This window comes from Anopheles cruzii, chromosome 2 (genome assembly GCF_943734635.1).
Source record: "Anopheles cruzii chromosome 2, idAnoCruzAS_RS32_06, whole genome shotgun sequence".
Taxonomy (NCBI): domain Eukaryota; kingdom Metazoa; phylum Arthropoda; class Insecta; order Diptera; family Culicidae; genus Anopheles; species Anopheles cruzii.
The window spans coordinates 47161781-47176054 of record NC_069144.1 but is presented as its reverse complement, the minus strand read 5'-3'; the positions used below and the strand labels follow the sequence as shown (position 1 = coordinate 47176054).

The 14274-nt window shown below is 50.9% G+C and overlaps 2 protein-coding genes across 2 annotated transcripts in view; one reads left to right on the top strand and one right to left on the bottom strand.

Moving 5' to 3' along the window:
- Positions 1 to 14274, top strand: part of LOC128268417 (SAC3 domain-containing protein 1) — a 31462-nt gene that overhangs the window by 16221 nt on the left and 967 nt on the right. The gene's annotated exons all lie outside the window — the stretch shown is intronic.
- LOC128268414 (protein yellow-like) lies at positions 6622 to 8324 on the bottom strand. The gene is made up of 2 exons (XM_053005494.1): positions 7937 to 8324; positions 6622 to 7865 (listed from the first exon to the last, which is right to left on the bottom strand). Exons 1-2 carry the CDS (start codon positions 8308 to 8310, stop codon positions 6725 to 6727), a joined length of 1515 nt encoding a protein of 504 aa, XP_052861454.1. The 5' UTR covers positions 8311 to 8324; the 3' UTR covers positions 6622 to 6724.

Here is a 14274-nt window from a genome sequence, read left to right as displayed (position 1 = left end):
CAGCCTTTTTCGGACCAAAATAGCCACGATGGATGGTTGTAAATGGCAACAAAAATGAGTCTTGATGAGCCAAAAGTGAATGAAACTTTTCGAGTTCGCAGCAGCAGCAGCAGCTCCTTAAGACCTTGAGTTTGCGTTGCAGATTTGATATAATCTTTCGGTCGATCAGATAAAAGTTGCCACCCAATGCATTCTGTCATCCATTTTTTAATCTTCTTTCCGAACGACGGTCGAGAACCGTCCACCGAAAGTGGTCAATCAGTGGAGACGTTGCACAAATTATATTGTTGTCACAGCGTTCCACTAATTTCGCTTGCTTCGCTCGTTACCTGAACAGGATGTGTCATCATCCTCCCGGGGTCGGTCCCCGGGTCGGTCGGGGCGATTTTCCGTTTTCCACGATCTGCCCAGTAGGTTTTAAGCCTTCGCACTAGCCCTGAGCTCGTGTGAGGCTCCGCTGGAGAGCAACACATGCGGCGATGGTCATTGTTTGGCCCCAGCAAAGAGGAACGCAACCTGGAGGGCCTTCCTTTTAAAGTTTGAGGATTTATCTGCTTTTCGCTGCCGGCGATAGTTAGTCATTTTCTTTATTCTGGCGAGAACTTGGCTACTGTAAAAATAAATTGACAATCGATGGCACAGTGTGCACGGGACCGAAATGGAGTCCATTGGGAGAGAAAGAGAAAGAACGCTCGGGTTTTCTTTCTTTCTTGCTCACTCGCTCTTTCTCTTTCTACTGCACAGTCTCACTTGTTTACTATACGCGCGAAACGATAGCAGCCCGCCAAAGGCATCCCGTGAGGATCGCAGCCTCACAGACTGTGTTGTTATCACCAGTTTCTCCTTTTCCCTCTCTCTCTCTCTCACGCTCGCGCCATTTTCCGAGGGAAACCCTCCGAACTCGCTGTTGCTTGGCTTGGCCGATAGATATTCGCTAACGGGGGGCCAAATTCATTCAGTTCCCCATCAGCGTTCGGCGCGCAAGGATCCTCGGCTCGGCAAGGATCTCGAGCCACGTTGCTGGACGATGTTTGTGCGAAGTGACTGACGGTTAAAGACGCGTTTGAATCCATCAGTGCGCCCAGAATCCTCGAGTGTCCGCACTAAGAACGCGGTTTTGCTTGGCGCACGTCGGCTGGATTTTTTTTGTCCAGGCTACTGTCAATAAATGTCAATTAGTTATGTGCGGTACCAGGCAGAAAAAAATGTCCTCTCTTCAGTGTTCGCACCCGTAGTAGGCGCAGTTTAGTGTCAGGATTGTCATTTGCATAATTGCAAACGTTTGCAAAGTGTGCTGCGGTTGCTGAGATTCGATTCGAGTCGGGTCGTGCCTGACGCGTGGTGGTTTGAAGTCAAGTTCTGGCACACTCTGGTGACAAAGGATCAAAGGAGCACAAGTGTGAACCCTTTATTTGCCCACATGGTAAACGGCCCCGATCTCGATTGGCTTTGCACACGCCTCAGGGAACATCTAAGGTACGTGCATTGTGTGTGTATCTCGAAAAGGGGTCAACGAAACGGTGTATACTAAGAAAGTTTGTGGCTACATGTGGACTACCAGTTACTCCCCGAAAAAAACACGTATTCGATGGTGTGGGGTCCCTTTTCGGTTTCCTTCTTCAGTGTCTCTTGGAGTCTATCTCTTCTTCTTGAGCATCTGCCAACATCTTATCTCTAATCCTCTCGCAGCAACCTGAATGGAAGTAAATCCGAATAGAAGCTTGTCGCGAAGTATGCACGTCGTTTTCGCCGGTCGGGATTTGTTTAAACAATGCCAGCAAAGCCAACACGTTCTGCACGACGAACTCCTTCGCTGGGCGGCCGGACTGTCCGAACTTCTGTCCGTTGCCCTTGGGCACGAAGTAAAGTAGACGTAGTCGTACGCTGGGTGTGACATTATTGACAGATATTGGAGCGTTACTAGAAGACTTCTTCTTACGCCCAGCTTCATTAATGTCCGGCCCGCCACGCTTGTGGACCTGCCATTCAATAATGGAATTTTGTTGGTTTCCCGTCCCCTTATCTGCTGTTGGTAGCAAAGAATCCGGACAAGGCTTGCGCCAGCAGCACACGCACGAACAATGTTATGGGAACCATCGAGCATTCGGTGCGTGAACGGTTGCCGGGAAAATCCCGAAAAACTGCCGGAGGCCAGTTTGGGAAAAACGATTTAGGCAACCCATGTACAGGCACACTCGCGCCATCCGCTTCCCATTGTCCCAATGCGTACTGTGCAATGGACCGGAACAAGGGAACACAAAGTTAGAAATTAACAAGTTGTTGATGGATACCACTCCAGGCCAGATTGGCACGCCAGGACCGCTCGACGATTATAAGCCGGATAAGTAAGTAGGTAATCATTCGATGGCTCTTGGCGTTTCGGCTCAATGCGCACAGAGTGACGGGACGGGACTCGTGCGCTTTTTCACTGTGATTTATGAAAATGCGGCACCGAGCGGCCGCCCGTGTTACGTATTATAGGATTAGACGGTTCTCTCTTTTTTCGGAATGTTGCAAGCTTCAACCTAGGCCAGGCCGAAGCTACGATTGTTTGTTGTTGGTTGTTACAAGTGCCGGCGTGTGATGCAGTAACGATTTGCTACCGGTGACCGTGGGCTGAACTTAACAGTGAGCCATACATTACTTGATGTATCGAGGGTACCGCTGATCCCTAATGTCTGCATACACTTTTTTTCGTAAAAAATAAATTCTTTCGAATGATGATTTGAAAATTTAAAATTGTTTTAAAAGATTTTTTCGCCAACAAATCACGAATATGCTGTTTCAATGGACTTACATTATCCACGAAGGACCCTCCGGGTTACAGTGAACTTATTGATTTGGATTTGGTTTCGGTTAAAACAATCCTCTCAAACTGTACGTAGATCAACACGTAGATGTAGCTAATAAATAACGAAAAACTTCAATTTATGTTATGCAGTAAAAGTATGTGGAAAAACAAGATATTTTATGACCGATCACCGGCTTCCAACACTTTAATAAATTCCAAAGATAAGCTATTGGGGCATTTGTTTTAACTAACAATGTTTCCTCATGGGCGGTAAATTACAGTTCGCGCAATATGATCCATCCCCGCTCAATATGATTCGCTCAATATGATCCATCCTCCTCCTCCATCATGCGACTGCCTTGCTCAATGCGTGGGAGTTTATTTATCCTGTCGGTTGGTATCGCGAACCCTCGTTTCACCGTTTCCAAGGGAACACACACGCACACACACAAACACAGCGCATCGTACCGGAACATATTTTCACTCAACCGAACGTCAGTCGTTATCTCCAATCAGAAATGATGTGCATAACCCACCGCGAACCAATTTGAAATCAAAAGGTGCGGTAGACAGTTTCCGTGAAAGTTCTTCGCTCCCCGGAGGCTGCGTTGGCTGGCTGGTGTCCCAATAATTTCCCGATAACATTGTCAAACCCATCCCACACCAGCATGGGGGTTCTCTTCGGGGTTATTACACGCCGTACAAAAAAGTACCCTGTCGAAGGAAGTTTTTTTTTTTAATTTGCCAATTTAACACGGTACACAATCGTGTCCCAAACGATTTCCCGGTATGGGCACGATTCGATTCAAAATAATGTGTCCAGTTACCATCGGAGACGCCAATATCCGCCATCCTGGAGCGCGGGTTCCCATTTGTTTATTGCTCGCCGCGTGCACATCAAAGCAAACATTTGTTGCAAACGCTCCATTTTCACTCTTTTTCACAGGGCACCAGGGCGATTGGGCTCCATTTCTTTTTCATCTGTCCCTCGTGTTCCAGCATAAAAGACCACTTCCGTCGTTTTTACCGAGCGAAATGTTTTGCTTCTAGTGGCGCGCACGTGCCCATTGAAGCTTGCGGGCCATGATGCTGCGGATCGGCAGGATCCGGCGGTATTTTGTGTGAAACGTCGTCCACGGTCCGCAGAACTTGACTGACAACAAAAGACACAATTTTATATTCGCTCGCGTGCGGCCTGTTTACCTTCCGCTGTAGAGTGGTGTCCTGGGCTGTAATTTGCTCAAATGCAAACATACCACAACGATTTGCGTTTGATGCATAGCGTTCTGTCCTGTGCATGGCAATCTGCTCCTATTGTGCGCTCGACATTGACATTGACGCATTGACGGTTTGACTTTTGCCGGCGTGGAATGTTCTTTTCATGTAAAACCGTGAAAAGAACGACCCAACACACTTTAAGTTTGAGTACTACCGGGCTCCTCTTTGCGAACCTGATGCTGAGTGCCCTCGTCTCTCCTCTTAATCTCATAATCCTCATCATCCTTATTACAACTTCCAGAGCGGACCATTGTGTGGTTCGGTGTTCTCTGCTCTCGCCACTTCTGAAACTCCAGTTTGAGGATTAATTCCTGTCAATTTAATAAATGCGCCACTAATTGTGTGTGTGTCGGGATCTTCCGCCCATCCGGCATCGAATTGTTCGTTCGTTCTCTTTTTTTAGCGTAGTCTGCAAATTGAAAAAGTTCTTCCTTTTGCCGCCACCTGTCTCTCGGGTTCCACGGAAGGTAAGTCTGCAAGCTGCGTTACACCGTGGAACATTGTACCGAACCATTGGAAAAAGCTACCCGACACAGTCGGGCGGTGAATCCTTAGTGGTTTAATTCGTTTTCGCATCCTACTTCGCCGAACTTTAGGTGTTGCTCGATGGTGACGTAGAATACCTTTGATGAAATCAATTAATTAAACTCTCGATGCTGAGCGTGAACACCGACGCTGCATCAATCAGTGAACGACGGTCAAACATTCGGGCATTCACGTAACGCTGCACATTTGGTGTGGTAGTTCGCCCATTCGGTTTCAGCATGTATTAAGTGCCATTAAGGGACAACTGCATTACCGTTGCACAGTAAAGTGCTTCCAGTTTTCATTCATTCACCGCATTATGCGAGGAGTAAAATTCTATGTTGGATTGAATTGTTGTCTGGTTCGAGAATTACAATGAATTCCAATTTTAACCGTTGCTTTTCGCGGCACAGAGAAAACCACCAGTCACCAAACATCAAAGTACACTGTGCACTTTTGGTGTTCACAATATTTGACAGTTCGGTGTAAGTCGTCCCGGCATTCCACGAATCGTTTTGGTTTTGGTGACCCAACCAGCACCACTGCTCAGTTTGGTCCAATGTTCCGGATCGGTGAATTGGTGGCAGCCTTGTTGGTGCTCGTCTCGGTCAAGGTGCCTCTATACGACGTGCAACGATTTCTGGGCCACCCTTGGCAACTGGTGGCGCACCTGTGCTGGAATCTCTATGTCCTGCAGTCGGTCGTGGTAAACCTGTGCGGCCAGAATCGTACCGTTTCGGGAAGCGTCCTCAGCGGTATGTGGGATTATTTTGACAAAGTAAGCTCCTCGGTCATCCTGGTGCTGGTAGTGGATTGCTGCTTCCTGCTGGCGTTCATCGCCGGCTGGCTGTGGGAACTCTTCGTTAAGGTTCTATCCGGGACACTGCAGGAGGTCCCGGGGCCGAATGAAGAAAGTGTGCTATTCAGCTCTCACTATCTGTTTACCTCTATGGAGTACAATTAAACATTCCAATCCACTTTGGACCACCGAGAGTTTCGATAAATTATCGACGCGTAAGTTGGGGTCCAGTGATAATAGCGATTGTTTTACTAACCTTTTCAAAAATTACAGTACGACACAGAGGATAGCTGCCGCCGTCGCTGTACAATGTTGCCACCTCCCTTTCCCGAACCCTATCCCTCATGTTGGGGCCCCGGAAAAGAAATGCCAATTCCGTCGGTAACTTTGTAATTGAATAGTTTGAGATTAGTTTTACAAAATTGGATTTTGTGCTGTGCGCATTCATTTTCCGCCTCGTTGGGATCATCATAATAAGGAGTCCATGCACAACAACCGTCAATCTGCAGATCGGATGTAGATCCGTGCGCTTTCGTCCCGCGTCCCGTGAGAACCTTCAAAAATGGTAAGCGGACGGTAGAATTGGCAAAAAATCGGATGCACCATGGCATCCGTCCGATTCGGCAGCTTACAGCATCGTGAGGTGGAGCAGAAACAGGAGAGAGAGCTCATTTTTACAACCACCGTTGGCGTTATTCATCCTTCGGTTTCCTTCCCGTAAGCGGCTCAGTTCCAGAAGCTCCCTTATGATACGACCTCGGGCATTCATCGAGATACGGAATCCGAACTACTATTCCCGCCGACAGAAGATGAGTTTTTCAATCGCGAGCGCTCACGGTACATTGCATCGACAATGCAAAATAGAGCCATACCCTTGACGACCGCCCTGTCGCTGCCGCCGCACGAGTTGGTTAACCGTGGAGCGAGCGAGCAAATGACGTAGGATGTTAACCATGGTGCTGTGGTGGAAAGAACCGTAATCCGCTCCATCCCCCTGGTTCCGGGCACGTTGTTTTGGAAACCCAACTCGAGATTGATCCACCGGGAATCCTGAATGTGCCTTCAAACAATACTAGCGGACACAATGGCGCAGTTCCTAGTAACGAATGTCAAAATCCCTTCGAAATCCTAATTCTCGGTGTAGCTTAAAAGTAGAGCGGTTTGGTTCTTAAGTACGAAAATTTATTCCTTCAATCGCCTTATCCGATGTCCTCGGTAGTGGAGTCCATGGGGTAGATCGATGCACAAAATGGCCACCGTTCCAGTGGTGTCACTTTGTCCTCAATTATTGAAATTTGTCGGGTCGGGCCCGACTAGGCCTCGCTCCGTTCTCACACCTCCAGCTCACACTCCAGCTGGCCGGCGTCGAGCGCCAAACTGGGCGGTACGCGCGGATCGCACAGCGTTCCCTCGGTAGCCTTCCGCACCTCGGCCATCAGCACCCGGAAGTTGGTCTGCGTGTAGTCGAGCTTGTCGTACAGAAAGACGGGCAGCTTGTTGCTCATGACCCACAGCGCCTGTTGCGGCTCCCGGTCCAGCTTCAGGTCGTTCGGGAACGTCAGCTTCTGGGCGTTCTTTTCCACTACGCCCAGATTGTTGCGGTTGTAGGGCTTGCCGAGATCCCAGCACCCGACACCGGCCTGCTGGACGAGCGTGAAGAACTGTACGCCATTCTTTGCCACCCCCGACGTGGACGACTGACCGAGTCGTCCGCGGGTGCCGACGGGCTGGAACGCCTTGGCGAACCCGAAACCCTCCCAGATGGTTTCGTTCTGCAGCACCGAGGTCGGCACCTGGAACTCCATGAAGCTGGACATCGGGTGGAATAGCAGCATCCGGTCACCGGAGCGGTGCAGCGGGGCCAACGACATGCCGAACACCCCGTCCGACCACTGGAAGTTCAGGTCCTGGTAGTTGTAATCGCTGGCGACCGGGTTCGGGTTGTACAGGTAGTTGGTCGTGCGCCAGCTCTTGAACTTGCGCATATCGAAAACGGTGACACCGTAGCGCCACACGTCGGCCACGTACGCGAACGCATCCTCGCACTGGCCCTCGCGCACGTCCACCACGATGTTGGTGTGCAGCGAGTCCTCCTTCACCTGTTCCGCCGGCAGCACGTACGTGAACAGGAGCTCGTCGTTGTGCAGATCGAACGCCATGATCTTCGGTGGGCACACCTGCTGCAGGTTGGTCAGCGTATCGGTGACACCCGCATCCAGCACCCACAGCCGATCGCACTCGTCCACCTGGATCCGGTAGACGGACATCATCTTCGAGCAGTCGGGATTGCGGGGCGACGTGTGGTAGCTCCAGTCCGGGTACGGCGTCAGTGGCAGGCTGCGGTCCTGAGCCGGCAGCGGCAGATAGGAAAGAGTCGCCGGCACTCCCGGGTTCCAGCGGGGCGTCGTCACAAACAACCGATCACGGAACCGGTCCACACCGAGCGGCAGATTGTTCTCCGGAATAAACTCCCTGCGGATGCGATTTCGGGGGATTAGGACAACAGGATTAGCTTAGGCTGTACGCCGCGCCCTTAAGCTTACCGCGTGCGGATGGCATTATTCCGCAGCTGCTGGCTCGGATACTGGAAGTCGATCACCTTCCAGTGGTAGACCGTGTCGAACACGTTCTTGCCCACATCCTCCAAAAAGTCGTTCGCAGTGCGCTTCGCGCCCCCCTCCAGTGCTATCAGCGGGGCCACGTAGGGTGCCGCCAGGCGTTCCTGTTCCCGCTCCCGTTCGCGCTCCCGTTGGGCCGGTGTCTGCGAACCGGCGCCCCCGTTTTGGGCGCCCGAATTGCGGGTGAACGTACCGTGCTGACGGTTCTTGAACGGTGAGTAACTACCGACCGGACCGATAACCGTTACCGCCAGCAGCAAGGCCACCACCGTGAGTAGTCTCAAACTCCCGTACGCCATCGTACGTTGTGATACGCTCCTTAGCACCGCTCCTGAAGTAAAGCCCGCCACTCTGTAACGAAACGCAGAGAAAGTTATGTTATTCGGCATTATTTAAGACACGGATCAGTCGTCACGTTCTGCAAAGTTGTAAAAAGCCACCAGATTCTTCCGGGGCTATACGAGTTTGGGGCATTAAAATGCTATCGGCGACAGCCGGCGACCCTAAGTTTCATTTGTGCGCGGACATTCTAAACTGTTCGACTCCCGACCCGATACCCGGTGCTCGATGGATGGTTATTAATTGGTAAACGGGAGGACACGTCCGAGGGGGCGCTCGGCCCACCGTCGGGCAGGGCAGCTGTCACACCCAAAACACATCTCCGGTTAGTTTAACGACCAGCCTCTCCGAAAGGTATTAATGGACCGCGGACCGCGGTGGTTTTCCGGAAGCGACGGAAGAGCGCCAATATCCTGTGTTCGTGTCATACGGTGGATCTTGATCCTTGGGAAAACAAAAAGGACCAAACAGAGATGCGGACTCCACTCGGAGGCGGGCCCTGAATCTTCAAAATTACATCATTTTTCATGCAGGATATCCCGGCAATCGATTGCGGGCTGGGCGTCTACGTGTACCGGAATCGTTTTTTTTTACACATTTGGTCCTCAACTAGTGTGCCGAGGACAAACATTCGAACAGCCGACGGGCGGACACACGTTTGTTAGGCAGTAATTCATGATGGTTGGATTTGCCAAACCTAACAAGAATGATGCCTGAAGGAATCGAACCCTAGATCGAAGACTAGGAAAATCACTTCGAAGCTGGACCTGACCGCGGGCCTTTAGGTTCAATGCTTAACCTAAAATTCTTTCCGCACACATACCATCCGAAATTTTTGCTAAGATTTTCTGCTTTTATCGGATCTTTTTCGTGGGGCTGGGGCCTTCTCGACTGCCATTACCGTGCCGTGGAGAGTAGCGTAAACTCAGACCACGGTAGTGGTGCATTTGAAGTTCCATTTTGCAACAAACAGCCAGCGGTAACTATCAGCCCCAAGAGCACCGGCTCCCGATTTCATCCCAGAAGCACCTTGGCCGACCAAGCCGGTGTTCATGTTTTTGTTTGCCTTTCCCAAATCCAGGAATCCAAACCAGAAGCTTATTTGCGGATCCATCACTCTTTCACGTTCCCCAGGGCCAATGTAAGTGCGCTGTAACGAGGGATGCGGTGCTTGGAAAAGCGTTGTGATGCCGCCCGGATTGAAATTGAATCGAAGCACATTCCAGGTTTCGAGAGACCCGGGATGATTTATGCCGGGAACAGTGTCCGGGAAAGTGACTTCTATGGCTATGGTTCCCTTAGAAGTGGCTCTCACCTTTGGCGCATGAATTGGCGCGTGTGAAACAACACCTGTAAGTGAATGTAAATGATTTGGACGTGCGCCATGTAGCCGCTCGCGTTCCTTCATGCGGCGGATACGAATGTGTGTCGTGCGATGTCCAACGATATCGGTGTCTGCGACCGCCACTCGGGCGGCATTACGTGCGGAAACGCACGAGTTACTACGTTAGGAGTAAATTAAACATTACGCCACTCCAGGTGCCACTTTACCAACTTGGCGATAATTATGCACCTCCGTTCACTCTGTACTTCTGTAACCTCGGGGGCCAGTTTCCAGAAAATGTAGTGCCCCTTAAAATGTGCGCCTTGATTAGCGTAATTTTCCGACACCAGTAGCTTCTTGGGCAGAAACCGCGTCAAATGGACCACTGCAGCAGCTTTTGCTCTGATTCGCCCTGCGGCGTGCTACAGTTTTTTGCCTAAAACGGAAACGTTGCATCAACATTCTTTCGTGGCTTCCGGAAGATCAGCCTCCACCGCCCATTGCTGCTTTACTGTTTATGGTAATGAGCTGGGCTACGTTTTGCAATTCCGTTCCCTCGGGAAGCGAACCGGTTTTGTTGAATTTTCAGTTGCAACTCGGTGTGCAACAAAGTTTTAGAGAGCGCGGCCGCGGTTTCTGAAAAAGCAACGGTAGCACTATGGTTACTTTGATCGAAAGAAGTTTTTTAATAAAGACTGCAATTTGCCTTTGTGGGACAGAAATTTAAAGTTTCGACCTAGAAAGAGCTTCGATCACCGAACACACCGCGCTGAGCCTATCGAATGGGCGACCTAGGCGACCTTGCAAAGCACACTGGTTAAGGCCAATCCACTGCCCTACCCCTGCTTTGGCTATGGTCTGTCAAGTTTCAACTTTTACGGGGCGGTCAACCACGTTTTCGGGCTACTCGATCGTGTTTTCGGTCCGGCATCGCTATCGCTTTACAACCTCGCGCGCAATGGCTACTAGATCACCAGTCAGCCAGCCTTCCAATTCCAAGGCCAACGCAGGATTTACTAAGCTCGGGTCCCTCGGTATCACAATTTCTCAAACTCACCACACTCCCGTGTTGGCAGTGTGTGTGCGTGTCGCAAAGTCAATCCTAAGTGGTGACGGCTCAAGCCCGAAAAGCATTGCACATGCCCCTCCGATGCCGCGACCGACGGGTTTTAGTGCGGGACCGACGCGCCACCTCCGGCGCTATCAAATGGCGTGCCAAAAAGCTCTCGAAAAATGTGGAAACCTCTTTACGCCCGGCTGGTGACATACTGGGTGCACCCGCAGTGTGTATGGTGTGTAATTTTAAAAGACTCGTCTTTCGGTCCACTTGTGATGCGCCATGCTCCGCGTCCTCCCTTCATTCTCGCTTCTCGCTGCACACGTAATTCACCGCAACAGGACACGTATGTCGCGCGGTTGCACTTTTCTCGCACCGTCGCCTGGCGTCTTCCGAAATGAGCGTCCTCGGTGCCGGCCGCATTGTTCACCATCGCGTTCGCCGTGGTCCGCATTACAAACAACAATGCCCTTAACACTGACAGCAGCCGCGAGAAAGAAACGCGCACAAATTGGACTGAAAGTAATGCGAAAAGGCGCATTCATCAAGGCATGCCGTGGTGCACTCGGTGCCGCCAGTGGTGTGCGGTGACAGATGTCTGTTAATCCTTTTCCGGCATTTTTATCGGGGCACCGGGGTACTTCGTTTGCTTTCTCCGTTTTGTTTTCTCTCCCCTCTCGACGCCATGTTAATGTGTCTTTCGTCGATTAACGCACCAAACGGAGCGTGGTGGTGTGGCTTATTCCTTCCTGCACTCCTGGTTTGTAGTGGTGGTGTTGTGCTGCAGTAGACACTCTCCGAGCACATTATGTCACTTTCCATCCACAGCACACTAGACAACGAGCCGGGCGCTACAGTTCGAGTCGGAAAACAGGTTCGCTACCGAATGCTTGATTCTGTGGTGCCATCCACCGGACGACGCACACACAGGAACCATCCGAGCATCTCCATCTCCATCTCTCCGACTCTCCGTTGAGGAGGTTCCTGTTTGTCTACTTGCCTTACCCGTATATCAACATGTTACTTTCGTTCGACACAACTTGAGGCGATCCGGGGGCTTCCGAAAGTTCTCGAAAACAAACCCCCCCCAGATTAGAACATTCGCGGACCCATGGAACGGGGCAGTTAGTTGAGCAAACACACCAATAAACTCCTGCAACACACGGCCCCAAACAGCTCTTAACCAACTTGCCTGTCTGCACGCGTTCTACTGTCCAAACTGTGCTGTGGTCCAAGAGATACGACGCTGCAACACGGTGACCGACCGCGTATCCGAAGCGCACCTCGAACTCGAATGCGTTGCAGCTCGGATCGGAGGTTCGGTTTTAAAAGCTCGCCTACACGACGATCGGTTTAGTCGCGGCCTCTGCAGAAACGGACACGACCTGAAAAGCAAGAGTGGAGCAGCGCCCCGCCAACGAATCGGTTTGCGGGTGTGTGACGCCATCGCTCACTCGCACGCACAGACCTTAAGCCTTTCGGGCCACAGCGACGCCGCGCACCTTGCTGTCTGCTGTCGGCTAATACTGGCCCAGGGGCAGCGACGACTGTACGCACCTTCGGTTTCCGAGCTACAGTGCCGGTCGCTGGAGTAGGGCCATTCGCTTTAAACATTCAAGATGTCAGATTTTCGCGTACAGTTTTAGTGTGTCTGCTTATGCAATATTTAAACTTACCTTCTTTAGGCCCTATTACCTAGGGTAGGGCCTAGGGTACTACTGTCCGGCACACTAATTACTCTCCGCTGTCAGAAACGCTTAAATTCTGCTTTTCGTAAGCCCGACCCCAGGGCAACTGTTGCCCCACGGACGATGTCAATAGGTTGATGGTGTAGGCCGAATGGTTCTTGTCAGCGGCAGCACCAGATAGCAGCCTCGGTTAAGAAATGGGTGGTGGCCCCCGGGCACCCTCTCGGGTTCGCTCGATTGCTGTAATAAGATAATTGACGATTGACGATTTGTGTGGACAGTTTTGGGAGAAAATGAACCGCTAGAGACACCCAGGCCTGGGGGCCAGTTGGCCGTAATCAATCACGGCCTTCCAGTAGTTCTAGTGAGCCCAACCAACGCATTCTGAACCGCGCGTAGACGGTGGCGTCGTTGTTTTCCGCAACAGCGACGAACGAGTTCACCAGCCGGAACGAAGGTTACGTGGTGGCTAAGGCCGACACTAACGGAACCGGAGCCGGAGTTGCTAGTGTAAAGGATGATAAATGGTTCAAAAAACTAGAATCACACCTGGACGATAGCTAAGAAACCGCTAATGTGACCGACTGGCACTACACTTTACTGTAAGTCGCACGAAAATCGTTCGTTCGAAAGTGGCCCAAAGTCTTCCAAACGTGCACCATTACACCCACTTAAAGTAGTCTAATTGAATGGCGGGCATCTTTTTAAAGCTAGGTCTAGGGGTTACTTACAGCCTGCAGAACCAGAAGCGGCTGGCAGCGGCATAGACCATTGTTCCAATGCGTGCAATGAAAGCGAGCGCGGCCCGTTGTAACATCTTTTGTTGCCAAAACCTTAAGACGTGGTCATTCCGAGCGTAATAAGCGAGCTCTCAGCTCCCGGCGGCTTATCACCGTGGTGCACGGTTTGTAATGGCACGGCTACTGCTGCTTCTGCAGCTACTTGCCCAGTACCTGCTAATGATGGCACATCTCACATCTGCCATGCTGCCGCTGCTTGAATTGGGCGGCCGAGCAGAAATAAAAGACAAGCCAGAGACAAGCCAGAGGTAGTGCCAGAAAGCGCATAATGATCCGGAAAGTGTCCGACTGCACATAATCTTCCAATCTACTCCGGCTTCCGGTTTCCCGTTGGTGAAAGGTGATTCGATTTGCATAACTCTAGTCCGGGATAAACTTTTTACTACAGTAAGATACGCGGGGTGGACCGGATGCCAGAACGTAGCCCGATCCGACCGACTCGACATTCGATCACCGTTTGTTGCGAAACTATATGCAAATGAAAGTTCACATAGTTCGTCCGTCTGTCGCGGAACACCGCGTAATTTATTGGGTTGTCAAACACAAAACTGGAATGGATAGCGATGGAACGGACAATGGTGGAAAAAATGATGAACTTTGAAAGAATACGGTAGAATTCGCTTGTTTCACCGACTAAATATTTATGCTCCAAAGACGGACGGCCACGACGACGGCGGTGGATTGCATAACCGAGAGCCGCCACTGGACCGAATCGCCAATTGCACGCTTCCTTGTTGTTTTCCGATTCCTTCCGATTCTTGCCGTACCGGCCCGTTCTGGTATCCGTTTACTCTCTATCTCTAATCTATTCAACTGTGTCCGTGCCGGGTGCGGGATGGCGGTTTTCGGTGGCTGGCACAGTCTTTCTTTCTGACATTTAAACATTGGCACATTGGCAGCGGTTCAAACTATCGTCCCGGAACGGGCTGTGAGCGCCTGAGTTTTGCATATTCCACAATCCGATTTACTGTTCGAGTGTCCTGTGGTTAGAGTAGAGGAACCACCTCAAACTATAGTTACTGGCTCTAGTAGTAATTCAGTGAATCCAATAGAAT